Below are 27177 nucleotides of genomic sequence, written 5' to 3' on the forward strand. Positions count from 1 at the left end.
TCATAAATTTTCATTTTTCACTTAAACTTTATTTAAAAGTCAGGTTTCAACTGCGCCATGGCTCAGTGGTTAAGATGCTGGGCTTACCAGCTGGAAAGCCAGCAGCCCAGGTTCAACACCTGAGCACCCCACGACGGGGTGAGCTCCCATCCTTGCTTCAGCTCCTGCCAGCCTAGCAGTTCGAAAGCATGCAACTGTGAGAAGATTAATAAGTACTACTTTTGTGGGAAAGTAACAGCGCTCTGTGATGTCATGTGACCTCACATAATGTCATAGACAGCATTAGTTCGGACAGCACTGGTTCAATAGCTTTGAAATGGAGATATGCACTGAAGAAGCTTTGTAGATGAGCAGTGCCACTTCTTCAAGGAAACACAAGGTCCAGTTACTTTTTGAAAAAGCACCTTTGGGACAACCATGACCTAAATAACTGAGAATCTCCATTAGAGATTGAACAGAATATTTTGCTCCTGTCTGTTTCCCACTTACTATTATTATATGTATTCCCTTGACATTCTCAACTCAAGAATGTGATGTGTAATAAATACATTTTTTAGGTTTTATCCTCAGCATCTTTTTTTATTGTGTTAGTCAGATAAACACTACTGAATTTATGTAATAATTCTGATTCTCTGTGTCTTGTGGGATAATGATTATTATTTTTTTTTCTCTAGAGGATACTGTTGTAGCAGTATCTGTGGCTGGCATTCTTAAAGTATGGATTGTAACTTCTGAAATGAGTCACATGCAGGTAAGGAAAAACATTATAAATATAGCTCATAATGATGAACTTCTTTTCCAATGTGTGGCTTTTTTTTTTTTTTTTGCAGTTGATTGACTTTTTTTCACTGCTTGTGTTATCTTTGAAAGGTGGGTATGCTTTTAGCAGGTGTTCTGTTTCTGCTCAGATATGCTCTCCCTGATGCCCAACGGTTATTTATAATTTGTTAAGCAGAAGGTTTGTTTCTTTTTCTTAAGCTTTATGCAGACAGAGAAGACTTGATATTGTAAACTGTGGATTAAATGTCCTCTATATTTTATCTGTTTCAAGAAAGAAGAATTCATTGTTATCATGTTCCTAGGTCTCAAATAGTTTCTTCCCAACAAGCCTTGAATTCTAAATAATGATAGTATAGCATCGTGGTATTTTAGAATGATGCACCAAATTTAAAAATAAGGATGGAATACATACTGACAAATATATTTATATTTTGAAATCTTTCAAGCTAGGATTCAAGGTTACAAAAGGAACAAAGAGAATTGGAAAAGAGTAATTTAGAAAGAAGTAGAGAAATAAAAGTTTCTTGTAGATTATTGCATAAAAGACTTTACATTTCTCCTTACTTTTAATTTCTTTCAAGGATACGGAGCCAATCTTTGAAGAGGAATCTAAACCAATTTACTGTCAGAACTGCCAGAGCATTTCCTTCTGTGCATTTACCCAAAGATCACTTTTGGTAGTTTGTTCTAAATACTGCAGGGTAAGGATAACCAGTTAAGTGAAAGTTGGCTTTTCTTTGTTGTTCAGTCTCCTGTACTCAGACTGTGCATGAGGCAAGCATGCAATAAATAAATAAATAAATAAATAAATAAATAAATAAATAAATAAATAAATAAATAATCTCCAGACAGTCAGACTCTAAATTTATTAGTCTACAGTGATTTCTCTGCAGAGCTAATTGCCTTAGGGTACATGAGCTCACATCGTAGTTGCTCGATTGCTACTTTCATAGAAAACTACAACTATTTATCCAGACCTTAAAATAATATTTACTAGAATGATCACAGTGCTTTTGCTTTCAAACTTTTTTCTTTAATTTTTTTTAGAGAATTGCTTCTGATATTGAACATATACTTTTTGCAGTCTTATATGGCCTCTCATACATGAGAATGATACTTTTTTTTCTGCAGGCTTTTGATTTGCTGAATTGAAATTTTTTATTGATTGTTTATATCTTTGTCTTGTGTTTCTAAATATTCTTTAGTATCTTTAGGTATTCTAAATTGTAAATTCCACTGAGTATCTTTTGGGGTTTGTTTGTTTTTTTGGTTTTTTTATTGAAAGGGTTTAATAAACAAATGCAATTATTGTTTTTATAAATAAAGCACTAATAGCAGAAACTGTAAGAAAGGCTATTTGTATTTATGTTTATTAATTTGCAATCAATTTATATTATGTAATTACTTTTCTTTAGGTTTTTGATGCCGGAGATTATTCCTTGTTATGCTCAGTTCCAAGTGAAAATGGACAGACTTGGACAGGAGGTGATTTTGTGTCAGCAGACAAAGTGATAATATGGACTGAAGATGGACAAAGTTTTATATATAAACTGCCAGCCAGGTATGTGATATTAATAGGGCATAAATAAATAAAGAAATGCATAAAGAAATAAATGCATAAATAAATAAGTACATACATACAGCATATACATACATACATACATACATACATACATACATACATACATAAATATCACTCTAGAGTTTTGTGTGTTCACATAGAATAAGGGATAGTGATACTAATGAATAGTTCATCAGGCCATACCCTTTTTTTTTTTAACTGATCTGTTATTAGAACAGAGAGCAAGTTTCATGATATGGTTAAGGCATCAGGCTAGAAATCATGATTTAGCAAACCAGCTGGGTAACCTTATTTCACTCAGCCCTAGAAAGGAGGCAGTGGCAAACCACTCCTGAAAACCTTGTCAAGAAAACTGCAGAGACCATGCTAGGCTGTCTCTGAGAATAGCAATAGCACTTAGACTTATATACTGCTTCATGGTGGTTTATAGCCCCTCTCTAAGCAGTTTATAAAGTCAGCATATTGTCCTCAACTTTTGCCGATCTCAGAAAGATGGAAAGCTGAGTCAACCTTGAACCAGTGAGAATCGAACTTCTGGCAGTGGGCAGAATTAGCCTGCAGTACTGCATTCTAACCACAGTGTCACCAGGGCTCTCTGGATGTATTTGATTGAAAGAACAAAAAAATAAGAATATATCCCAGTACTCTGAACTTGGGCATCATAGGAGACTGGGATCAGCTCTATTTCTCTTTATGTGCAAGAAAAGAAGAGAGAGGGACTGTGACAGAGATAAATAAATATGTTTGAGCTGGCTTTATTATGCAGTTTGTGAAGCTGAATGAAGGATAAAGTTCATATTGTCGATACGTAGGTGATTAGCTTTTTAAATTTCTCTGTGAGTAGTTAAATTTAGATCTACAGAAATTTATTATTTCTACCTCTGCTAATTTCATCAACTTAATTAGGCAAGCCAGCTCCTGAACTATTCTTAAGTTTGGATAATGGCTTTTACCTTATGTAGAGGATTGCTGTTAGATAGTATTGTACAGATAGATCCCACATTTTAGAACTATTTTTCTAACGCTGCCTGTCATGTGGATTTCCACATTATTTCCACATTTATAGTTAAACTATTAAATATAACCCCTCTTTTTTAACTCAGTATTTTTCAGCTTTGCACTTTAAAATGTGTGGACTTGGGTAACTCCCAGAATTCCCCATCTAGGAATTCTTAAATTTGCTGAAATTAAGAAATACTGCTCTAAACTATCTAGTTCACTGTTGTCACGTGAAGGCTGAAGCGGCAATTTAAGATACGTTTCTTAATTGTTATATCAACTATTCGATATAAACTTTTTGGTTCCCAGTTGCCTACCAGCTAGCAAATCATTTCGCAGTGATGTTGGAAAAGTTATTGAAAACCTCAGTCCTCCTGAACTCTACTGTGTTCTAGACCAAGGAGAGCAGAAAGCAGACAAACAGGTAAGATTTGACTTGCTTAGTGTTTAGAAACTTTATTAGCTTAGAACAGGGGTTCTCAACCTTGGCAACTTTAAGACTTGTGGACTTCAACTCCCAGAATTCAATTCTGGGAATTGAAGTCCACAAGTCTTAAAGTTGCCAAGGTTGAGAACCCCTGGTTTAGAAGCTAAAAACTGAAGTCCTTTTGAGATTGTGGATATGTGTTGCTACTTACTTATATTTTAATACCGGTTTCATTTTTTCACCTAATATAGAGTGCTTTCTACAAGAAGTATATCCAGCAATTTTACAGATGTCCTTTGGTATCCCATTTCTATTTTTCCAGATGTTTTTAATAGTCATTTTAATCTACTGTATATTACATTTTAATATACTGTATATTACGTTGGGATACTTATGTTTTTATATAATTTTTATTTTCGTGATTTTTCAGGTGCAGTTTATTAACATGTTCTTTTGAGCTCTATTACAGGGTATTGCTGTTTTTATAGCTTTTTATTTGCCCCAAAGATCCCAGATCTGGAGTAGACTGAAAATCAGATAAACAATGTTATGTTTGCTTTGTATTTCTTTAATATGCCTTTTCTGTACACTATCTTGAAATTATATTGTATACTGATTGTTTAAAAGAGTTAATAATTGCTGATATTGAATAACATCTGTCTTATATCTTGCATACAATATACAATTGTATATTATCTACATTGTTAGATATTACTTTTATAGGACTATGTTTCCTGACATTGTCAATTCAATTAATAGTATTGAAATTAAGATCTCACATAGGCATCATAGTTAGAATTGGGATCCAGATGAGCAAGATTTTGCTCTACCTGTTAACTTGTCTAAAATATTGTTTCAATGCCCTGTTTGTTTTACAGTTATTAATCTGCCCTCCTGTCACCCGGTTCTTCTATGGCCGTAGGGAGTGTTTCCATAAACTACTAATCCAGGGGGACTCTTCAGGGAGGCTCACCATTTGGAGTATTCCAGATTCACTTGACAAGCCAGATATGACTGAAGGTAATTGTTGTCACAGCAGGTAGCAACACCTAGTACTGTAACCTTGAAGAAGGGTCAGTCTTGGTTTCTATTTAGACAAGGAATAAGGAGATGGGTAGTTCTTGGTGCTCTCTGAGCTTGATTGTTTGCTTGCAGATGTTTCCTTATTCAACTAGGTCAGGGGTCCCCCACCTCTGGGTTGCGGTCCATGAATAGGCCATGAGCTGTTTGCAACCAGGCTGCAAAAACAGCAGGCGAGCGCTCACGCATGTACATCCCCACTTATGCAAGCAGCAGGCAAACGTGTCCATGCACGCTCCATTTGAGTGAGTGGTGGGCATATGTGCATGACACCGACGCAATGGAGCTGCACCGGTGCATGCTTGCTGGCCGCTTGCATGGAACTATCCCTTCTCCTCCCCCCACTGGTCCACAAAGCCGGAACAGTTGGTGAATTCTGTACTAAGTAACCCTCATACTGATGCTATAACTTAGTTGGATAATGAAAATATCTGCAAGCAAACAACCAATTTCAGAGGGCACCAAGAACTCCAACCCAAAATTACAAATATTTTCTTCTATTAAGATCAGAAAATACCCAAATGTAAGCTAGACTGTTAAGATGAAACTATATCTCCAGAGATAAGCCACTTCTCTGTTGCTGCCATCAAGAGTCCGGCTCCACTTGAGGGAAGCATTAGCTACATTAATTAGAGGAATTAGCAAATATATTGGTCTTCTGCCCAATCCATCAGAATTCTTCACCATTGTTCATTACCCTATTCCTAGTAACTAGAGCCAGTTTTTTTCTCACTAGTAAATTCCCTCCTTACTGCTTCATTTATGATTCACAAAAACAAATTCTAAACTGCTATGCAAGGCCATGCACAAGCTTATTTTTTTAAGATTTTAATTTAGTGAAAATTATCTATGGCATTGCTTTTTCTGAGCCTTTCATTTATTTAATATTTCAAATGTATTTTGTTTAAAAATCAGGATTGCCGCTTACTACTTCTACTTCTCTACAAGAAGCATTTAACAAACTCCACCCAGCTGGTATTATAGATCAGTTGAGTTTCATACCAAATAGTGATGAGCCTTTGAAGGTGACAGCAAGTGTCTACATCCCAGCACATGGGCGACTGGTTTGTGGTCGTGAAGATGGAAGTATTGTAATTGTTCCAGCCACTCAGACTGCTATAGTTCAGCTTTTGCAAGATGAACATATGTGCAGAAGAGGTATGTGAAATAATAAGGGCTCAGGGATGATTTATTAACTTGTGGGAATTAAATTGGTTATCTGTACAGGTAGTCAGTCCTTGACTTATGATCATAATTGATCCCAAAATTTCTCTTGGTAAGCAAGATATTTGTTAAGTGAATTTTGCCCCATTTTATGACTTTTCTTGCCATAGTTCTTAAGTGAATCACTGCAGTTGTCAAATAAGTGACATGTTTGTTAATTGAATCTGGCTCCCCCATTGACTTTATGTAATAATAATAGTAAAGTTGGAAGGGACCTTGGAGGTCATCTAGTCCAACCCCCTGCTCAGGCTGGAAACCCTATACCATTTCGGACAAATGGCTGTCCAGTCTCTTCTTAAAAACTTCCAGTGTTGGAGCATTCACCGCTTCTGGAGGCAGGTTGTTCCACTGGTTAATTGTTCTAACTTTCAGGAAGTTTCTCCTTAGTTCTAGGTTGCTTCTCTCCTTGATTAGTTTCCACCCGTTGCTTCTTGTCCTGCCTTCAGGCGCTTTGGTAAATAGCTTGACTCCCTCTTCTTTGTGGCAGCCCCTGAGATATTGGAAACTGCTATCATGTCCCCCTCATCCTTCTCTTCATTAAACTAAACATACCCAGTTCCAGCAGCCTTTCCTTATATGCTTTAGCCTCCAGTCCCCTAATCATCTTTGTTGCTCTTCTCTGTACTCTTTCTAGAGTCTCAACATCTTTTTTACATCGTGGTGACCAAAACTGGATGCAGTATTCCAAGTGTGGCCTTATCAAGGCATTGTAAAATGGTATTCACGTGATCTTGATTCTATCCCTCTGTTAATGCAGCCTAGCACTGTGTTGACCTTTTTGGCTTGTCTGACTTTGCTTGTCAGATGGTTGCAAAAGGTGATCATATGACCCTGGGATACTGCAACTGTCATTAATATGAATCAATTGCCAAGTGTTTGAATTTTGATCACTGACCTCAGGATGTGACAACGGTCGCAAGTGTGAAATACAGTTATAACTCATTTTTTTTCAGTTCCGTTGTAACTTTGAACTGTCATTAAATAAACTGTTGTAAGTCAAGGACTACCTGTATTCATATTCAACTGATATAGAAGAGGTTGTTCCATTTATGCATGGAATAATGCTTGCATTCATTATAATTGTTAAATTATTTTTTAAATTCACGAATTATGCTGAAGGTACTTTGAGTGTATTTCTCATCGATGCGGCTATATTTCAAAGAACTGAAAGCAGTTCATAAAAATAAATCTTAATTGTCATCATTTAGCTCATGCATTTTGTTTCAGTGCCTTGCATTTGTAAGCTGAAGGGGGTGATAGGATCAGAATACCCTTGAATACTGTCGAGCAGGGGTGTCAAACTGCCGGCCCGCAGGCTGGATGCGTCATGCCAAATCCGCGCCCACACTATTGCCAGCAATGGGGAAAAAGTCGCGATACATTGTGACACATCAGGTGACATCGCAGATTTGACACCCATGCTGTAGAGTATATAATAAGTCTGTTGTAGGACTGGTCATGATTATTGTTGCTTTTAAAGCTACAGCAAAGATCAAAATGAGAATGTATTGATCTTTGCGGCAGCAAAAGGATACTTGGCCTGCCAATGAATTTGAAAATGATCCTGATAATGATGATGATGATCATCATCATCATCATTGTCATTATCATCTTCATCCCAGGAATAAACAATAGGTCACTTGAATCAGTTTCTTTAAATGCATAATAAAGCAACAACAATTGAATGACTTTCAAGTAGTGAGAAGGTCATCTTGAATAAAATTACTGCAATGGGAGGCTACTTCAGATAATTGGTCTATAAGTTTCATTTAACAGAAAAATGTCAGATAACAAGTACCATTCATCAAAAAGTATGTTTTGTACTGAAAATATGATACCTGTTTTAAAGAATCTGTGGTGACTCCTTCTGAATCCCATTTAGAGAAATAGTGCTAGTCGTGAATACAGGGATACAATTCAGTACCTTCACATAATACTACTACTTTGCAAGCTACATTAGCTCCCACTAGTGCTTTTGTGTGCAATTTAAGATGCTGGTTGTCATGTGCAAAGCCTTTTAGGGCACAAGGCTGAGTTGAATGTAGACTCCAGTTATTTTTGCCTAATAGGAGGGATGTGTTCTTTTGTCATTGTGCCAACCCTGTGGAATAGCATACTCTTAACATTCAGATGACTTTAATCCTATCTTCCATATGGAAAGCAATGGTTTTTCTCTTTAGCACAGTGCCATGAAATTAGAAGAGTCTCTTTTTAGAATGTTACTTGTGCAGATATACCAGGCAGGATATGTTTTGTTTGGGTGATCTTTGGTTGCTTTTAACTGGGTGGTAAACAGCCCAGAATTACACAGCAAGCAGCTAGTGACAAACATAACTAAACAAATTAAATAAACAAGGTCTTTTAAACTCTAGCCAATAGTGTGATTTTCAATCTGTCCTTCTCAGGGTTTTTCATTCTGTTACAAAAGTTCCTGATTTGGATACTTCTTACTTTTGCAAAGATAATTTCCATTTTCCTTCAAGCTTTTGTTTGTTTATCATTGGAAACCTCAAGTTATTAACTATCATTTCAAATGGAATTGACTCTGTTTGTTAAAGTAAGAGTTAGAAAGATATGCATCTTTGACCCTAGAAGATGAAACTTATCTAGCAGCTTTTTTGTACATATTTCAGGCACCGGCCATCAAATATATACAGTGAAATGCTTTTGGTGCATTTAGGTTAGGGAACTGATCACCTGTCTTCTTGAAGCTTCACTGCAGATGAGGTTGGATATGCTACATGATAGATGCTAAATTAACAAGTAGCAAATGAAATAGAAGTGACCTCGTCAAAAAAAATAGATTGAAAATGAATTAATTTAGAAATGGAATACTGAAACTTTATCATTAATATTTTTTTTTCTACTGTACATTGTTATTTGCATATCTTTATTACACAAACGCATATGTGCTCCTGTTTCAATTTCTTCTTATCTTGAAATTACCAAGATTTCCTGCAGACCCACAATATGTGGCGTTTTGTGTTTTCTTCTGTTTTAATGTTTTAGGTTGGCCACCTCATAGAACTCTACGGGGACATCGAAACAAAGTCACCTGTTTGCTGTATCCTCACCAGGTCTCCTCTCGTTACGATCAGAGATACTTGGTCTCGGGTGGTGTAGATTTTTCTGTCATTATATGGGACATCTTTTCTGGAGAAATGAAACACATCTTCTGTGTGCATGGTGGAGAAATCACTCAACTTTTGGTTCCTCCAGAAAATTGCAGTGTAAGTTAATGAACATCTCCTTGGCACATGCCTCTCTTATGACTAATATAAAGAATAATTTGTTTTCAAGTTGAAATTGTTTTCATGAAAATCTTTTTTTATTATTGGTTGACCTTATGTTTATATACTTTTATTTTCAAAAATTTGAATATCACTTTGCAAGTTATGGTGAAGGATAGCGTACAACAGAGTTGGCTGAAAGATGGGCAGCTATCTAGATGTTTCAAATAAATAAATCAGAAAACAGTAAAGCAGAATATGCAAAATAACATTTAAATACAAATAATTTATTACATATACCCTCACACATAAATAGAGAAATGACAGAATAATTTGTCCAATTGTGAGGTTATTGCGAACTTAATTCCTGCTTAATGCAATGTTTAAATTGTGAACAAAAGTGAAATTATTCTTCGATATTTGCGATTTAGTAGGTGTTAACAGTAATAACAAAGGGACTAAGGGGAATAGATGTGCACAAATATCTATTAGTGGAAAATAATAAATAAAAGTATTTGAAATCATGGTTTAGAAAATTTAACACAGAAGTGTATATTAGAAACATGGCTTATAAAAATATATAGTCCTTAGTGTGGGGGTTCCCAATCTTGACAACTTTAAGTTGTGTAGACTTCAACTCCTTTAGAGGATTCATGCTTAGAATTTCCTGGAAGTTATGTAGAGCAGAGGCCCCCAACCTTTTAGGCACCAGGGACCAGTTCTGTAGGGAGAGGTTTTTCCACAGACCGGAGGGGACGTGGTTTCATGTGCTGCCTGCATCCCATGGATAGGGCTTCGCTTGTTTGCACCGTGGCCTAGTGGTGGTCCATGGACCAGGGATTGGGGACCTCTGATGTAGAGGGCAAATAAGGGGAAAAGGAGAGAAAATCCCACAATTAATAAATAGCATAAGTAAGATGTGAATTGGCTGCCCAGACCCAATCATTTTTATGCTCTAGATTTTAGACTACAATAAGCCAACTTATTTAGCTTGAATTAAAGTCTCATTTAGCTTTCAGCTCACTGTACAAGTTATTTTATTTTGTCTAAGTACCTTAAATGAATGCTAAACCAGGTGTCCCCAACCCCCGGTCTGTGGACCAGGACTGGGCCGTGGCATGCCAGCAACCGTGCCGCACAAACAAGCAAAGCCCCATCCGCGAGATGCAGGCAGCACATAAAACCACACACTCTCCGATCCATGGAAAAACCTCTCTCCACGGAACCGATCCCTGGTACCCAAAAGGTTGGGGACCTCTGTGTTAAATCATATAAATAATAATATCTTGTTGTAGCTTTCCCAGTCGGTTACCCTCTCAATGTAGTGGATGGTGACTTCTGTAATTCTCAGTTGCTGACTGTGATAGCTAGGAATTAATGGGAGCCATTATGTAATCTTTTAGGAATCATACATCCAATCCATTCCAATTCTTTTAAGAAACACATTTCTGTTCTGGAAAGCTTGCATATTCAAGCTTTTCTTTCTTCCTGAGGAATATGATTAGTTCTGAACATTTTACTTGTGCTGCCTTTGAGTCTTGGTTAACAGAGAACTGTATCAAAGCACCTTTGCAATAGTTGACTCCCCTATATTCCTTTCTAAACTTATTTAAGCCATGTTCTATCACAGTGGTGGCATGTGTGCCAGAGGCAGCACTCAGAGTCCTCTCTGTTGGCATGTGCGCCACCGCTGCCAACAGCAGGTCCATCAGGCCGCCACCGCTGCCCAGAGCAGGAGCCCCGCCCAGCACAAAGGAAGTGAAGCGGACAACTAGCAAGCTCGAGTAGAGGTGGTAGAGCAGAAGTCACCAACCATTGTTGATTGATAGAAAAAGGAGGGGGAAGCATTTTACATGCATGCATACGTGCATGCAGGCACGGGACTGTGAGCATGCACGCACTGCAAATGGGACGGGGCTAGTGCCTGCGTGATACTCACTAGCCCTGCCCCGTTCTTGCATGGTGCAGCGCCTTGTATTTGCACCCCACAGTGCGACGGCAGCCATTTTTGCAGCTTGCAGCATGGTGGCCCATTTTTGCACCCCCAGTTTTTGCGTGCCAGAGGCGGCACTCAGAGGCGCCTCCCTGCCTCCCCCCCGGAGGGCACCACAATGCTGATGCAGCCCTGGCACTTTACGATAAATAAGTGGGTTTTGGGTTAGGGTTTGGGCACTCAGTCTCTAAAAGGTTCGCCATCACTGTTCTATCATTACTGTGACAGTTTATAATATGTATCCTTAGAAGGCCAAGTCCCAATGGCACATAGTATGTGACAATTAAGAAAATCCCCATATTTTGTAGTAAATCACTGACAAATGCTTGTCTGGCTTGCATATCAATGTAACTATTGTTTAATATTGTAAGAAATAATAGTATTGGCTGTATTGTCTTAAAAAGAGAAGGAAATAAATGTCTTTCCTTGATTTGTGCACTGAGAACATTCTATCTTGTTGACTGATCTTTTGAATTTCAAAGTCTTACCTAGACATTGATGTCATGGTCAGTCTTTCAACACTGCTGAGCTTACAGCGTGTGTGCATTCAGCCTCTGCTTTCATGCATACATTGTACCTCCACTCTAGAGAGATGGAATTCTAAGGAAGGATCTGGGGACTTTCTGAATCATAAGCAAATACATAAGCTATGGCTTTGAATAAAGAATGTTGCAAGTTACGTCCACTGCATTTTAGTTTTTTCTGGAAGAAACTCTATCTGAAGCCCTCAGAAAAGATTGTCTTGAGCTTGACAGACCAAAAATCTTTTTTTCAGTATTCCGGGATCTAGGAAGTAGGCCACAGCCATATCTATGGTTGTATTTGAGCTGCAGCATTCCAAGTTACTGTTTTTGTTTTAGCAGCTTAAATAGTGCAAAACACATCTGATGTTGGGGATAAATGTTATACTTAAAGTGAGGTGATTTAGAGTTAGTGTTCATACTGTGGTAATTTTGTGATTTTAAGATTAGAAGGGGTAATTGATGGAAAGTATGATGTAACCTTAGAGAGAAAATTCAGAATATAAATGTATCTATAACTGTTCTCAAGAATACTAGAAGCTGTTTCTTTAAAATTGCTTCTCCTCTCCTTCTTCCCCTCCCTTGTTTTCCATTTTCCATATTTCTTTTTCACTTTGTTAATATTTCTCTTTATTCTTCTTTAATTCAAAATTATTACTGTTTTTATTTCTGTTGAAAAACTTCTCCAATAAAAATTGTGTTTTAAAAATGTTCGTAGTGTGGTAGGTAGCATTCAAGCTGTTAACCTCCTTGTTTGCTCGCCACACAATTTGCCATAATTTACTCCATAAGGAGCAAAAAATTATTTCAAGGACATAAAAGATTTACCGCTAAAAAAAATATGATTGAAGACACTATTTTCTCATTTTCAGTCAAGAGTGCAGCATTGCGTGTGTTCTGTTGCCAGTGACCACTCAGTGGGACTTCTAAGTTTACGTGAAAAGAAGTGCATCATGTTAGCTTCCCGGCATCTCTTTCCTATTCAAAACATAAAATGGAGACCTTCAGATGACTACCTCGTTGTTGGTTGTACAGATGGGTCTGTATATGTATGGCAAATGGATACTGGTAAGTTATCTATGTGCAAAGGACTTGACAAAGGATTGGTTCCGAATGGGCTGTGGAGAGAATGATTCAATACCACAGTTCAATCCTATATTTAAAAAGGAGTATCATTTCTATGTTATTTTTTTCAAAAAAAGTCTCTCTTCAGAAATACCCCTGCAAACTACCTGTGCCTTTCTAATAAAAGATAAGAGGAAGAATTCAGAAGTATTTGTTCTTCATTCATCTTAAAACACATATTTCTTGCTTTGCTTTGCTAAATCTAACAAGAAATTTCTTCCTAAACTTTAATAATGTTTTTCTTTTAAACAATGCAGATAGGCCTTGCTTAATGTCCATTTGTTCATTGACCATTCAAAGTTATGAGCTTGCTGAAAAAAATGGAGTTGCAACTGGTCTTATGACTGTGGCATATGAATTTCAAGCCAATTATGACCTCCCTCTGCCCCCCGCCTCCAGCTGATCTTCATAATTTTCTAAATTAAGCCTACCATTCTGGCCTTGTGTGAGGAGACGCTGCAGCTCTGGGGCTTTTTACCACACTGTGGCTCTAGGATTGCTTCCGCCTTCACATCCCCACTCCTACTCAACAGTAGCCACCCCCAGGTCCCCCACTCCGCACTAGTCATCAATGCACTCTTGTGCAATCTCACCCAGCCCATAGTGCTTGTGCCACAACTTGCCAGCCACCTGTATACTTTCAGCACATTCTTCCCTCTGCATTCCTGCTGTTCCTCACTGGCCATCCACAGACATTCAGGCACCCTTACCAATTTAATGATCCACAATTGTGACTTAACAGCAGAAATTTTGGTCCCAATTATGATCATTAACCAAGGACTGCCTGTATTCACTGAAGAATTATAGAAGCCTGTTGAGTAATTAAGGTGCTAGGTTAGAAATCAGGAGACCATGAAATCTCCTTACAGAACTTATAGAAGCATGCCTTTTCTGTCACAGTGGCTATCTTCTGGAACACCCATGTCCTCTTAAATCAGATTGGTTGAGAATCAGGAAGTTAAAGACACACTGAGAGGTTTTTGTTGATTGTTTACACTCAACAACCACTATGGATTTTTTTCTTGCTTGTTAATTTGTTTTTTTTTTTAATTGTTTTATTTTGGTGGCTGCCTACCACAGTTGCTTTTACAAGATGGGTGGCCTTATAAATAGAATTAATGAAATGTAAGAATTCACCAAGAAAATAAATTCCAGTCTACCATCTATAAACCCACTTCCTTTGAATGTTTTTGTTGAATGGAGTTCTTTAAAGCAAATTGTTTCTGGACATAAGGAAGTTGTTTTGCTCACCTTGTAAAGTATGTGTCAGCGCTGCAATGATTTTGGCTGAAGCCATTTCTGCTTAGTTTTTGGTTGCCACAGTAATGGGAGGGGGGATGAGTGATTGTAAGGTTAGACTAAACAATAAATTGTCCTGTGGGAACCAAGGTCATTACTGCCTGGGTTTGGGCGGGCTAAGCTTTCCGTTAGAAAGCCCACCAAAGTAGTTTATTGGGGAATGTGATTAATGACATAGTGCTGGGGTGGGAAGTTCAACTTTGTAACATTATAACCTTTGGGAGGGAACTCCAGTCTTGGTTTCACTTTTGACCATGCTGATACATTGTAGCCAATAAATATGTTCTTTAAGGAAACCTCTTGCCTTGGAGCTCTGTTTTTACTAGTCTCATCTATCAGAACCATGACAGTTTGCAATGTAGTCTGCTCACAGCTAAACTGTTTTTTATCTTTTTAATCTTTTTCTTCAGGTGCACTTGACCGATGTGTAATGGGAATAACAGCTGTTGAGATCCTGAATGCTTGTGATGAAGCTGTACCGACTGCAGTTGATTCTCTCAGCCATCCAGCTGTCAACCTAAAGCAGGCCATGACCAGACGTAGCCTTGCTGCACTAAAAAACGTGGCCCATCAGAAACTTCAGACACTTGCTACGAATCTGTTGGCATCCGATTCCTCTGATAAAGTAAGGTCTTAAATTATTCTTTTAAGTAATTGCTGGTTGCACCTCAATACAGTGTAGAAATGCCTCTTCTGTGTGCTAGTGAGAGGACAGTTTTGGTGAAGATTGCAAAGTGAGGAGGTGAAAAATTCATCCTTCTTTTCCCCTTTAGTCCAACACAGACAGTTTTCCATTTCTAGAGTTTTGCTCTTTGACCTAGAATTCCAGGGATTATATTTTTTTACAATCAGGTTCCATTTTCTATAGTCTGAAATCATTTTAAACCCCTTTGTAGACTATAATTACCACACAGAATCAAATAGATTTAAACATACACTCTGTGTATTTCCACACTCATACATTTGTGTTCCTGCATACCCTCAAGTCACAAAACACATGTAGTTTTCTTAGCAACATTTTCTGAAGTAGCTTGCCATTGCTTTCTTCCTAGGGCTAGTGAGACTATCTGGCCCAACATATGCCAAAGGCAGGATTAGAACTCAGACTAATCTCTGTAGTACCATACCAAACTGGCATTCAAAACACACACTTTAAAGAAATAAACTTTGCACCATGCTTAGCTAACTTAAACTTGTTTTTCTAGATTTAGACAATGTAATCAGTGTAGCCCCCTGCTTTCCTTTCTCCTTTTCTTTGGAGTTTCCTTTCTAGATGTTTCAAAGGGAAAAACTTTTCTTATTTCACTAGAGAGGTCTTATATCTTGTGGCTTATGGGAGCAAAATCATTTCGTATTCAGGAAGGTCTTCTGAAATTTAGAAAGGAATTACCACTACATAAAGGCAGGCTGGTTGAACAGTAGCCTCCTTGGGAAGAAATAGATCCATTTAATGGTTTTAAATTTTGGCTATAGATTATAGGCTATAGATCAGTGATGGCGAAACTTTTAGAGACCTAGTGCCCAAAAACTGGCCCTGCCCCGACTCCACCCCCTGCCCCGCCCCCACTCCACCCCCCCCCCATCTCCCACCCCACCTGCCCGCAGGGCCACTCACCAACTCCAGGGCCTGCTGCAGATCGCCCAGGCAGCCCAGCAGTGCTATGGTGGTCACGCCCCAGTGCCCACACTCTGCCATAGATTCGCCACTACTGCTATAGATTGTCAGGAAGAAACTGCAACTCTGTTTATCTTAAACAAATCTGTGTGTAAACATATTTGGACAAAATTGAACTTTGCATAGCTTTATATCTAGCTTTTAATATTTTGCTAAAATCAGAACAATGTGGGAAATTTAGAAATATAGGGAATGAAATTTAAAATTCTGAGTTAATGTATTATGTTGCCATTAACATTTCCTCTTCAAAATGAAGCTACTAGTTTTAAAAAAGGTGCATAAGAAGTATGATAAAGAATCCAAAATAAATCCACATGTCCCTTTTCCTGTTACTTATATTTTACTGTCTATTGTCCCTTCGCACTCCATAGGTCAGAATTTACCTGCTGTCTGATGAATTTAGATTAGTATATTGTTTTATGAACTCAGTCCTGTCAAGGTTTGCAATTTAAAAAATAAGTTAATGAGTGCAAGAAAATATAAATAGACTTTGAGATATAAATACACTTTAGAGAAAAACACCCTTTATTTATTTTGCTAGTCTTTCAGTTGTCAATAGAACTACATAGCAGTATGCATTATTTCTTTTATATTTCACTTGTTTCAAACTTCTGGCTTTCAAGAGTCCAGCTTCTGGTCGTCCCAGCCTGCCTAAAGAACCTGAAGAAGCTGGCTATAAATCAGATGGTTTTAAGGGAGTGGAAAGAATCATAAATAAGGCTTGGCCTCTGGCAGAACAAGGCACTGTCAGTACCATGGAGAGCTCACTGTGAAAGATGACAGGTGAAAACATAAGCATAAGCAATGCTCTGCTGGATTGGGCCGTTGGCCATCTAGTCCAACAGTCTGTTTTACAGTGGCCAATCAACTGCATAAGGAAGCCAACTTGTTTCCCAGAAGATGGCTTTTGGAGGCAATCACACTGCCATGAAGACTAAGAGTCATTGATCCCCAATGACTTCCAATGAATTGGTCTTTTTTTGAAGCCAGCCAAGCTAGTATCCCTCACTATATGTCTTAGTAGCAAATTCCAAAGTTTAATGACACATTGTATATATATAAAAATTCTTACGTAACCTCCTAGTTTGTCTTTCCTTCGTCTTAAAGAGACTGGCCTTTTCTGAAGTTTCAGTCTGCTGTGTCATTGAGGGCCTCCATGTCTATGGTGGCTTATTCTCAGAATTGGGGCTACTGGATAAGGAAGAAGGGCAACATCCTCAGATTGAACAGCAGAAGAAAGAGGACGTTTGTTGAAATTTGGCAGAGTTCATCATATTCAGAGTTTTTTCCAGGAACTGTCTTCTTGATTCTGAAGACATAACACCATTTTGGTCCTTTACAAATATTTAATTGCTTTGCCTGTAGAGGCTGAGACTGTGTTGCAGCAGTGGGTATTAAGCATTACTCAAACTTAAGAGCATCATTAAATTACTAGCATCTTAAATAATTGACTTGGTTCAGCAGTTGGTTTGACCTAAGCTTCTTATCACAATATTGAATTAAATTGTAATTATTCCATTGCAGTTGATTCTTCCTTTCTTTGGATGCAGTAAAGGGTATCTTTTGTGTTCCAGTAGAAATCTTTAAGCAATCTCAATATCACTGAGAATACCTTTTCCTTTCAGATTTTCCATTTTGGTATTGTTAAACTTCTGTATAAGCAGTAGGCTACTTTTAGCAGATTTTTTTTTCACATGAGAGATCCTGTTAATTCAGTTAATTTGTTCAGTTTGGACTGTCTGGTTCTAAATTACACTGAGTGGCCCATAGTGTAACAAAAAAAAAAAATAAATCCCAACAACAACAAGATGGTGATTCCAACCAACATTAAAACTCATGAAGGTTTTTTACAAACACCCTAATCCAGGGCTTGTAAGAACAGCCAAATCTTCAAGGCCCTCCAGAGCATTATCAGGGTGGAAACTACCCAGATTGCAGTGGGGAACTTCATTTCAGAAGACAGGCACTAAGAAGCTGAACCTTCTGAATCCCAAAATATGACTCTGTTTAATTGAAGAGACCTCAAGCATACCAACCCTGTCAGTTCATATTGGCCGGATAGTCATTATGGTTCCTCAAATAACCATGATATGGTATGGCCTGGCCTATGCCATATAGGCCTTTATAGGTCATAAGTAGCACCTTGAATCACACCTGGAAGCATAGACCTTGTGGAACAGAGCTGTCACATAGATTAACAAAAACACACTCATCATTGTCCACACTGCTGCATTCTGGACCAGCTGAAATTTCTGAGAGGCGTTCAAGATCAGCCCTATATAGACTGCATGACAGTAGGTTGAACTGTGATGCAACTAGAGGATAAATAACAATCTAAGAGGTCTCACAATTCAGAAAAGGGCACACACACCTCCCCCGGAACATCAGATGAAGCTGTGCAAAAGCATTCTTGGACATAGATACCACCTGCTCATCAAGCAGGAGCTGCCAATCCAAGAAATCCCCCAGATTGTACACCTCCTTGAGGGGGGAAATGCAACCCATCCAAAATCCAAGTTGGAATCTCCCCAAATCTAAGGAGCCCTAACAACCACAGCCATTGGGTCTTAGTAGGATTAAATTGAAGGTGTCTCAAAGGTGCTTTTTCAAAAGGCAACCGGACTCTTCTTTCCTGGAGGAAGACCTTTCACTTTTCATCCAAGTAGCTTGATCGGAACCGATGAAGCTTCTTGGTGGAGAAGTGAAATGTCTTCCACAAGGAAAAAAACAGTCCCAGTTGCCTTTTGAAAAAGTACCTTTGAGACAACTATGACCTGAATGACTGAGAATGTAGCAGACTCTTCATTAAAAAAACTGAGCTGAAATTCAGCATGTGATCAATGATTCTGCTGTCATGCTGAATTTAGAACACAGTGCATTCTCAGCTTCTGTGTCTGCTTTGTGACTCTTAAGGTTGTGAAAAAGGCTTTCAATGTTTATGAGGAGCAAAGCTTGAGAACATCCCATACATAGGCTTTCTCAAGGAGACATTTCACTATATTTAACGGCCTCAGAATTTTACCAATTCTCACTGGATAACAATGATTCATTATAGATTACCATACCATAGATATTTGAAGACATAGTTATCAAGGAATCTGCAGTTCCTCATTATATAAATTTCAGTGAACAAGTACTTCAGATTTGTATAGCATAACATGATGGTGTTTTGATTATTACTTTGACAGAAGGCTTTAGGAACTGGGATAATCAGATACCAAGTATAATTAATTAGAAGTTCCATGTTCTTCAGAACAAAGAGTTACTTTGCTTTTTAACAGCAAGACAGTAGAGGGCATTAGAGATCTACTGTTTGTTAGATTCATAGTTTTAGAGATTTTAGACATTTTATATAGATTTTTTATTTGTAAAGCCCTCCACACACCTGGTTATATAGATTTTAGCCAGGTTTAAAATCAATGAAATCCACCTGTGTAAAGCTGGGAAACAGGATTGCTAGTAAGCCATAACATTACTATTTTTCTATTACACATCCTTGGATCTTTTCCCCCAGAAGCTTAAAACTAAAAAACTGAAATGTCAGAATAAAGCCAAAAATCAACTTCTTATATCTTTCTAATAATGTAAAATTCTAAAAGGAAGCTGAATTCATGTGGGGTCCAATGTTTAATATTATAGATGCTTAAGAAATTACGTGGAAATCACCATTGAGGATGTAAAATCCTATATACTATAAATGGCTTTCATTTTTAATTTTCTTTCTTTCTTTTCTTTTTTGTTTTTATGCATTTTAATTCAGTTATTTCAATTTTCCATAAAAGTTTCATTGGTGAAGCTGCTTTCATGGGGAATTGGAGGTGAGGTGTTAGAGGCATCCTCAGTTCTGCTCTGGAGTGATTCCAAATATTCTGTAACAGACTGAGAAAATCCAGACATAGTAGGAAAGTGTGTATCCCACCAGGGAAGTGGATCCCTGCTATCTATGTTTGAAAATTTGAATTCTAGGTGGCTTACTATTAAAACAACCAAATTCAACATTAAAATAACAAATATTAGCACTAAAATTGATTTTTTTATCTCAGTGTCTGGAGGCTATGGTAAGCTAGATAAGAATGAACAGGCTTCAACTCAACCCTAGGCAGGTGGACTGGCTTTGAGTATTAGTGCATCCTGGATCTATGATTTTTCTACTCTTCATGCTGGATGGAGTTGCATTATTTCAGACAGAATGGGTGCATAGTTTTGAAGGTTCTTGATGCATAGCTTCTGAAAGAAGAATAGGGAGATGCTATGACTGGAGGTTGTACCAATTATGTCCCTTCCTGAATCAGAAGACATTACACATAGTTGTTCATGGTTCAGTCACATCCTAAGTGGATTACTGCAATACTCTCTATATGATACTTGCCTCTGAAGAACATCTGGACTTTCAGTTAGTCCACAATACAGTGGAATGGGCAAGTATGGATGTGTAGTATTAATGCCCCTGTTACTGGCTCTCAGGTGCGATTCAAAATTCTGGTTAATGTTTATAAAGTTCTGGATAACGTGGGCCCAAATTTTCAAGGAATAGCCTTATTCCCATTGTTTTCACTGTCCTGATTAGTTTGGTCATGAGGGGTGTCTTCCGAGTCCTGTCAATTGGGATTGTCATCTGGCACAATCCAGAAAGTATGCCTTTTCTTTTTTTATATATAACTTTTTATTAATTTTCCAATGTTACAATTATATCTCTGAAAAACAATGTGGTGTCTGAATTACAATATGCCTTTTCTGTGAACACCTTACCACCTAGCTTTGGCTGGCTGTTATTCTCAACATATTCATCTTTTGGAAAGCCTTGAAGACCTGATTATTTCCCCAAACACGGGGCCAGGAGAATAATTGAGCTGGTAAAAGGTGTTTTCAAGAGCCACTTTTTATTACCTTTCCTGATTGTAGGTGCTAATTTTCAAAGAATACCTCGAAAGTACAAAGTTATCATACATTATAGTTGTCAGTAGTGTCTTCTATTCTTACAGAATGTAAGATACCCAACCCCAGCCCAATACATAGATAATTATTTGAGGAAAAGAAATCTGATCTTTCAGATTGCCCAGTCATTCAAGTCATGGTTGTCACAAAGTTGTTTTTTTTCAAACTTTCTTTGTTTTTTTTGCTTGAAGACGTTTCGCTTCTCATCCAAGAAGCTTCTTCAGTTCTGACTGAATGGCAGAGAATGGAAGGATTTATATTTACATTCCAATATAAATCCTTTCATTCTCCACCATTCAGTCAGAACCGAAGAAGCTTCTTGGATGAGAAGCAATGTGTCTTCAAGCAAAAACAAAACAAAACAAAGAAAGTCCAGCTGTCTTTTGGAAAAAAAAACAAACTTTGGGACATCTGATCTTTCAGTTAGGTGATTTTTTTTTTTTCATCAGTTCTAACTCCTGATAATTCCCTGCCCTTTTCTTTGCAAGATTTTTAGAAGTGGTTTGTCCTTGCTTCTTTTTTAGGACTGAGAAAGAGTGACTAATCCAAAGTCACCCAACTGGCTTTGCACCTAAGGCAGGACCAGATCACACCCCCAACAACATTGGTAGGGCAAGCTATTGTATATAAACAGGCAGCAAACCCCACACTCACTAGCGCTGATGATGTTATCTAGCCTGTAATGAGACATCTGCAAGCAAACAACCAAACTTAGAGAGTACCCAAAATAGATAAAGATCTGCAGGATGCTTATTTTCAGTAGAATATTTATTATGACTTTAAAAGTTAACATAACTGGCATTCTAGTTCTTATCTATTTTTTAAAAAGCATGAAGAAAGTAATGTCCAAGACTTGTTTTAAAAATACATACATACATACATACATACATAATATACATACACACACACACACACACTCACACATATACTGTTTCAAAACATTCTCAGTATTGACCGCTTAGTGATACCTATGTTTAAAATAGATTTATACTATTAATTTTGTGTTTTTTCAAGCATTACAATTGTATTGGGTTATTTATGTATTTAGCGTATGGCAACTGTATTGGGTGTTCCTATCCAAGATATTTACACTGTATAATGTACAAACCCATAAACAGAAAAGCATACCAGAGATAATTGTATTCTGTGTTTTGTTAAAGGGAAACTTGCCAAAATATTCGCACAACTCTCTGATGGTTCAAGCCCTGAAGACTAACTTAACAGACCCAGATGTCCATATTCTCTTCTTTGATGTGGAAGCTCTGATTATTCAGTTACTAACTGAGGAAGCCTCCAGGCCTAACACAGCCCTTATTTCCCCTGAGAATTTACAGAAAGCATCTGGCAGCTCTGACAAAGGAAGTCCCTTCCTGGCTGGCAAACGAGCCGCAGTTTTGCTTCAGCAGGTCAAAGAAACAATCAAAGAAAACATAAAAGAACGTCTTTTTGATGAAGATGACGAGGATGAGGAAGCCAGACAAAGAAGAGAGGACGGTGACCCTGAATATCGGTCTAGCAAATCAAAGCCGTTAACTCTCTTAGAATATAACCTAACCATGGACACAGCCAAGCTGTTTATGTCATGCCTTCACGCTTGGGGCTTGAACAATGTTCTAGATGAACTTTGCAGTGAGCGTCTGGGGATGTTACGGCCTCACCGTTCTGTCTCTTTTGGCTTGCTTTCAAGAGGCGGCCACATGTCTTTGATGCTCCCAGGGTATCATGAGCCTGTAGACACGGTACCCTCTAGTGATACGGACACAGAATTTCTCACAGAGCGACACATCAGGGGTACGTACGGCATTTCACGTGCAGTAACAACTCAGCACCTCCTCTCCATCATCTCCCTGGCAAACACCTTGATGAGCATGACCAATGCAACTTTTATTGGAGAGCATATGAAAAAGGGGCCAGCCAGGTACCTTTAACAACTTCATTTACTTGTTTTGCATCTCTTGTTTCCTCTCCCTTCTCCCAGAATTCCATATGACATTGCAGCCTTGATTTAGCAGTCCATAATGCAACGGACAAAATTCCCATCTTCTGCATGAATGAGTGTAAAATATTACCAATATTGCCATATAATTTATTTGTATAATCATGCCGTGATGGCATCATTTGTATCATGATATTGCTATGGGGGTCTGATTGAACAATTGGGAGTAATGGACACCTCCCTCTCCTGGGTCTGTCCACTAAATTGAGGTTATTTTGTAGATATTTATATTTGCCGGAGATCATAATCCCATAATCATATTTGTTTAATTTGTTAAATTATTTGTTGAAATGAAACAAAGATATGAATGCAGAACTAGCAATTAAGGTTTGGATTTAAGTGATTTAAGTCTTACTTGGGCAGGGAGGGATAACAATTTCCACTGGGGGAGGTATTTATTGCAAAAAAAACTTTACCCAAAATAATGGTAAATTCAGAGGTCTAAGACTCTTGTTCAGGTAAGGCTTATTTATTTAATGTCTTATTTGTTAATTAATTTCCTTTCTTACTCTATATTTTATATTATGCCATTGTCTTACCTTGTATGCCCTATCTTGTCCTGTATTCCGTCTTTAATCTTATTCACACAATTTCAGTTTGCCCTTCCCAGCCAACCCTGTTGAAAGCCACTTGTCTGTACAATCGGCTTGCTGCTCTCAGGTGTTCTTTGTAGTGCTTTGTCTTGCTCTCAAAGCTGCTGCTTTCCAGCACTCTGGGGTTCTTCACTCTGCTTCCACTTCTTGGCCCTGCCTGGCAAAATTCCTTGGCCGACAGAGTCCTCAGCAGGCCCCTTCTGCCAGTGTGGGTGGGGTGAACTAGTCCCATCAGGCTGAGCTGAAGGATTTTAAAAGTTATAACACCCTTGATAATACCTTGAATTGAATCCAGGAGTAAAGTGGCAGCTTCTTAGGGGCTCCAAGAACTGCCCATGTTGCTGCATTTATTTATTTATTTATGAGACTTATATACCGCTTTAAGTGCAAGCACTCTCTAAGCGGTGTACACCAGTAAGCAATGTATATATATATTTACATTGCCCCCAACAATCTGGGTCCTCATTTTACCTACCTCGGAAGGATGGAAGGCTGAGTCAACCTTGAGCCGGTGAGATTTGAACCGCTGACCTGCTGAACACAGTCAGCTAAAGTGGCCAGCAGTACTGCACTCTAACTGCTGCGCCACCTCGGCATTCTGCACCAGCTGAACCTTCTGGATACTCTTCAAGGGTAGCCCGATGTAGAGCACCTTGCAGGAATCCAGGCATGAGATGACCAGGAATGACTGAGCACAGGGACTCCCAATCCAGAAAGGGGAGCAATTGGCACATGGAATGCAGTTATGCTCTCCTAGCCACAATTGCCAGCTGCTTTTTGAGCAGGAGTCATGAGTCCAGGAGAACCCCTAGATTGTGCACCGGGTTTGTCTGGGCTAGTGCAATCCTACTGAGAATTAAAGATGTTAAAGTCACACAACCCAAAGGCCACTCTAAGGTTAAATAGTCATTAACAAGAGCCTTCATAAGAACCATGGCAAGATTCTTCATCTGCCTGAGTCATAGGGAAGGGCAAAAGAAATTCTGGAAGAAGGTTAATATTTTCCAGAACAAATGAAGATTTGAAGAAAACAAATGGGATAGAAGATCAAAAAAAGGGGGGGAGAGGGGGAGGGAAGTACTGCAGATCAGTGTAGATAAAGTGGAAGTTTCTAAGATGTCTTTTTAAGATACCCGACACAAATGTGAAAGTATATACAGTCTCCTTTATGTGCTTAGTTATAAATCCACAACTATTTTATTTGTAGGCCACCTAGACCAGGGACTCCTGACCTCGGAAGAGTGAAGACTTCTACTCCAATTGCTAGTCCAACAGCACAAGGACTGATTAAACAAGGTAATGGTCATCAGGCTTTTGATAATTTGTAAGCAACTCAACTGTAGTTAGATCTTGTTTGCATCTTTTCAGTTCTGAAATACAAGCATTTTATTGAATTTGGATTAGAATTTAGACTGCTTTTGCAAAACCTGAAATGGAAAATATGTTGCTTTTGGCAATGGGACTGAGTTGAAATCTTTGATAATTGTGAGAAATTGCTAATATCCATGAAAGTGAAGTCTAATTTCTATATTCAATATTTGAACCCATAAATATTTTTTTTAAAAAAACTGACCACGCTCACTTTTGGGAATTTTACTTTCTATCCAACTTTATGTTGCATTCATCCATCATTCTCTTTCAATGCCTAATAGGAAGTATGGATTTGAAAATATTTTCTGTTGCATTTTAGAAGTAGATTCAGCTTGTTTTGGGGTGAAGCTGGCAGGTGACAGCTTAATTTATCACAGATTGCAATTCAGTTGATATTTGACACATCTGGCGGGGAAATAGCAACTGCCTTGGTCTGATTTTTGCTAAAGATTTGTTCCATTTTTTTATGTTTATTGAAGTAATTACAGTTCCTTTTAATCCAGTAGTAACCTTAAGGGAGAAAATATTAGGTTCAAAATGTTCTCTTCCCTTTGCCTTTTTTATTATTGATGTAGATGAACTTTCTCTGGTGTTTAGCACCTGTAAACTTGTCCTACCCTCATTTTTTAAAGCAGTTTTTAAACTGCAGTTTTTACAGCGTTTGCAAAAAATAAAGCTTAAATATTTATTTGCATGCATGTAAATTATTTATAATAACTATAGTAAACATTACAAATGCAATCCTCAGCAAAATTAAATCCATTAAAAAAAATCCAAAAAAGCAGTGCTAAACAATACATAAACCTAATGAATAAGAACATAATAATACAATATCTGTAATTATGGAAAGTTCTAAACCAGTTAAAGGTCAAGTTAATAATAAAGGAAACCTTTAGAACAGTTTGAAGTTTCATCGAATCAAATTTCTACAAACAGAAACATCAGCGAAAAGGTCTTGTTGATTTGGGACCACCTACTCAACTGCTCTGATAGATGGACAGAAAAATAGCTCTTTTCTGATATTGTAGGCACTTATCCAAAAATGAAATGAAAGTTCATTAATATATTGACGAAAAAAACTAGCTACTGTTTTCATAAAACGTTTCTCATTGATGTTTTTTTTAAAAAAAATATGTTATAGAAATTACTTGTTATATTATACATTATATATTATATAACATTAAGTGTTATATAATGCCAACTAAATGTCAAGAATTGTTAAGATTTTAGTCTATGGCACATCATGCAAGCAACTGCAATGGCCCAAGTATATCCCCATCTCCAATCTTTTATAATTCCTCCCCCCCTTCCGAAATCTCATGGAATCTCACATGATTTCAGCAGCCTCATGACCCTGATATTATGTTAAGTGTTTTGTGGTTTTGATATTCTTGGCAAGATCTTGCATTATTTAACCATTTTGCAAGATTTCATCTATTGCTCAGTGGTTGTTGTTTATTGTTTAGCAGTGGCTTGGGCTATCATAGATGTCTTCATAACCATCGCCATGTTGCTAGCTCCTGTTCAGTCTTCACTAAGCAGATCTAAAACTGGAAGGTTAGGAATTTTTTGGGCCTCACAACTTTCAGTTTCATTGCTCTCAATTTCCCCAATAAGAATAGAATAGAATAGAATAGAATAGAGTAGAATAGAATAGGAATAGAATAGAATAGAATAGAATAGAATAGAATAGAATAGAATAGAATAGAATAGAATATTCTTTATTGGCCAAGTGTGATCAGACATACAAGGTATTTGTCTCTGGAAGCTCTCAGTAAAGTACAAGTAAAGTAAGGACAAGTGATTGGGTTTCTCCATCATTCATACAATATAGAATCTTTATCCCCATTACCAGGACTTTTTTTTCTAACCAAAGTTAACCCCTTTCAGTTGGCAGGTGTCTATTTCTCCAAAAAAGAGAAATTGGTTATTTAATGATTTTGCAAGTGATGTTAGTACTAATCCCGATGCAGAGAATATAGAAAATGCAGTTCCATTACTTTGCTGCTGTTATGTTTACATGCCTTTTCATTTCTTCATTTTTATTGTTGTAAACTGCCTAGAGTAGCCCCATGGCGAGATAGGCAGCAAATAAATTTAAGAAACAAACAAATAAATAGAAAAATCAGCAACTTGACTTGTATTCATTAAATTTGTAATCCAACTGCCTTCTACTCAGAGGCAATTGTGTTTTCATGCCAGGGAAGTTGATAAATTACACATGTAACTAGTTAATAAAAAGTTTATCATTCTTTGTGTATCTGTATAATAGCGTGTGCTCTAGACAGAGGGACCTCTACTGGCTCTTTTTACCTTTTTTTTTTTTCATTATGCCTCCTCAGTTTGA

General features: G+C 37.7%; 1 protein-coding gene across 2 annotated transcripts in view; it reads left to right on the forward strand.

Annotated features, from left to right (window-relative positions):
- WDR7 (WD repeat domain 7) overlaps positions 1 to 27177 on the forward strand; it is a 206132-nt gene that overhangs the window by 13731 nt on the left and 165224 nt on the right. For both annotated transcript variants that reach the window (XM_039322127.1, XM_039322128.1), the window contains exons 6-16: positions 675 to 751; positions 1362 to 1481; positions 2196 to 2341; positions 3671 to 3785; positions 4667 to 4808; positions 5784 to 6026; positions 9102 to 9322; positions 12709 to 12904; positions 14671 to 14885; positions 22031 to 22788; positions 24667 to 24755. In XM_039322127.1, coding sequence (XP_039178061.1) covers positions 675 to 751; positions 1362 to 1481; positions 2196 to 2341; positions 3671 to 3785; positions 4667 to 4808; positions 5784 to 6026; positions 9102 to 9322; positions 12709 to 12904; positions 14671 to 14885; positions 22031 to 22788; positions 24667 to 24755 — 2322 coding nt within the window. The remainder of the gene's footprint in view (positions 1 to 674; positions 752 to 1361; positions 1482 to 2195; positions 2342 to 3670; positions 3786 to 4666; positions 4809 to 5783; positions 6027 to 9101; positions 9323 to 12708; positions 12905 to 14670; positions 14886 to 22030; positions 22789 to 24666; positions 24756 to 27177) is intronic.

This window comes from Crotalus tigris, unplaced genomic scaffold (genome assembly GCF_016545835.1).
Source record: "Crotalus tigris isolate CLP2741 ecotype Arizona unplaced genomic scaffold, ASM1654583v1 scf7180000023830.6690815, whole genome shotgun sequence".
NCBI classification, from domain to species: domain Eukaryota; kingdom Metazoa; phylum Chordata; class Lepidosauria; order Squamata; family Viperidae; genus Crotalus; species Crotalus tigris.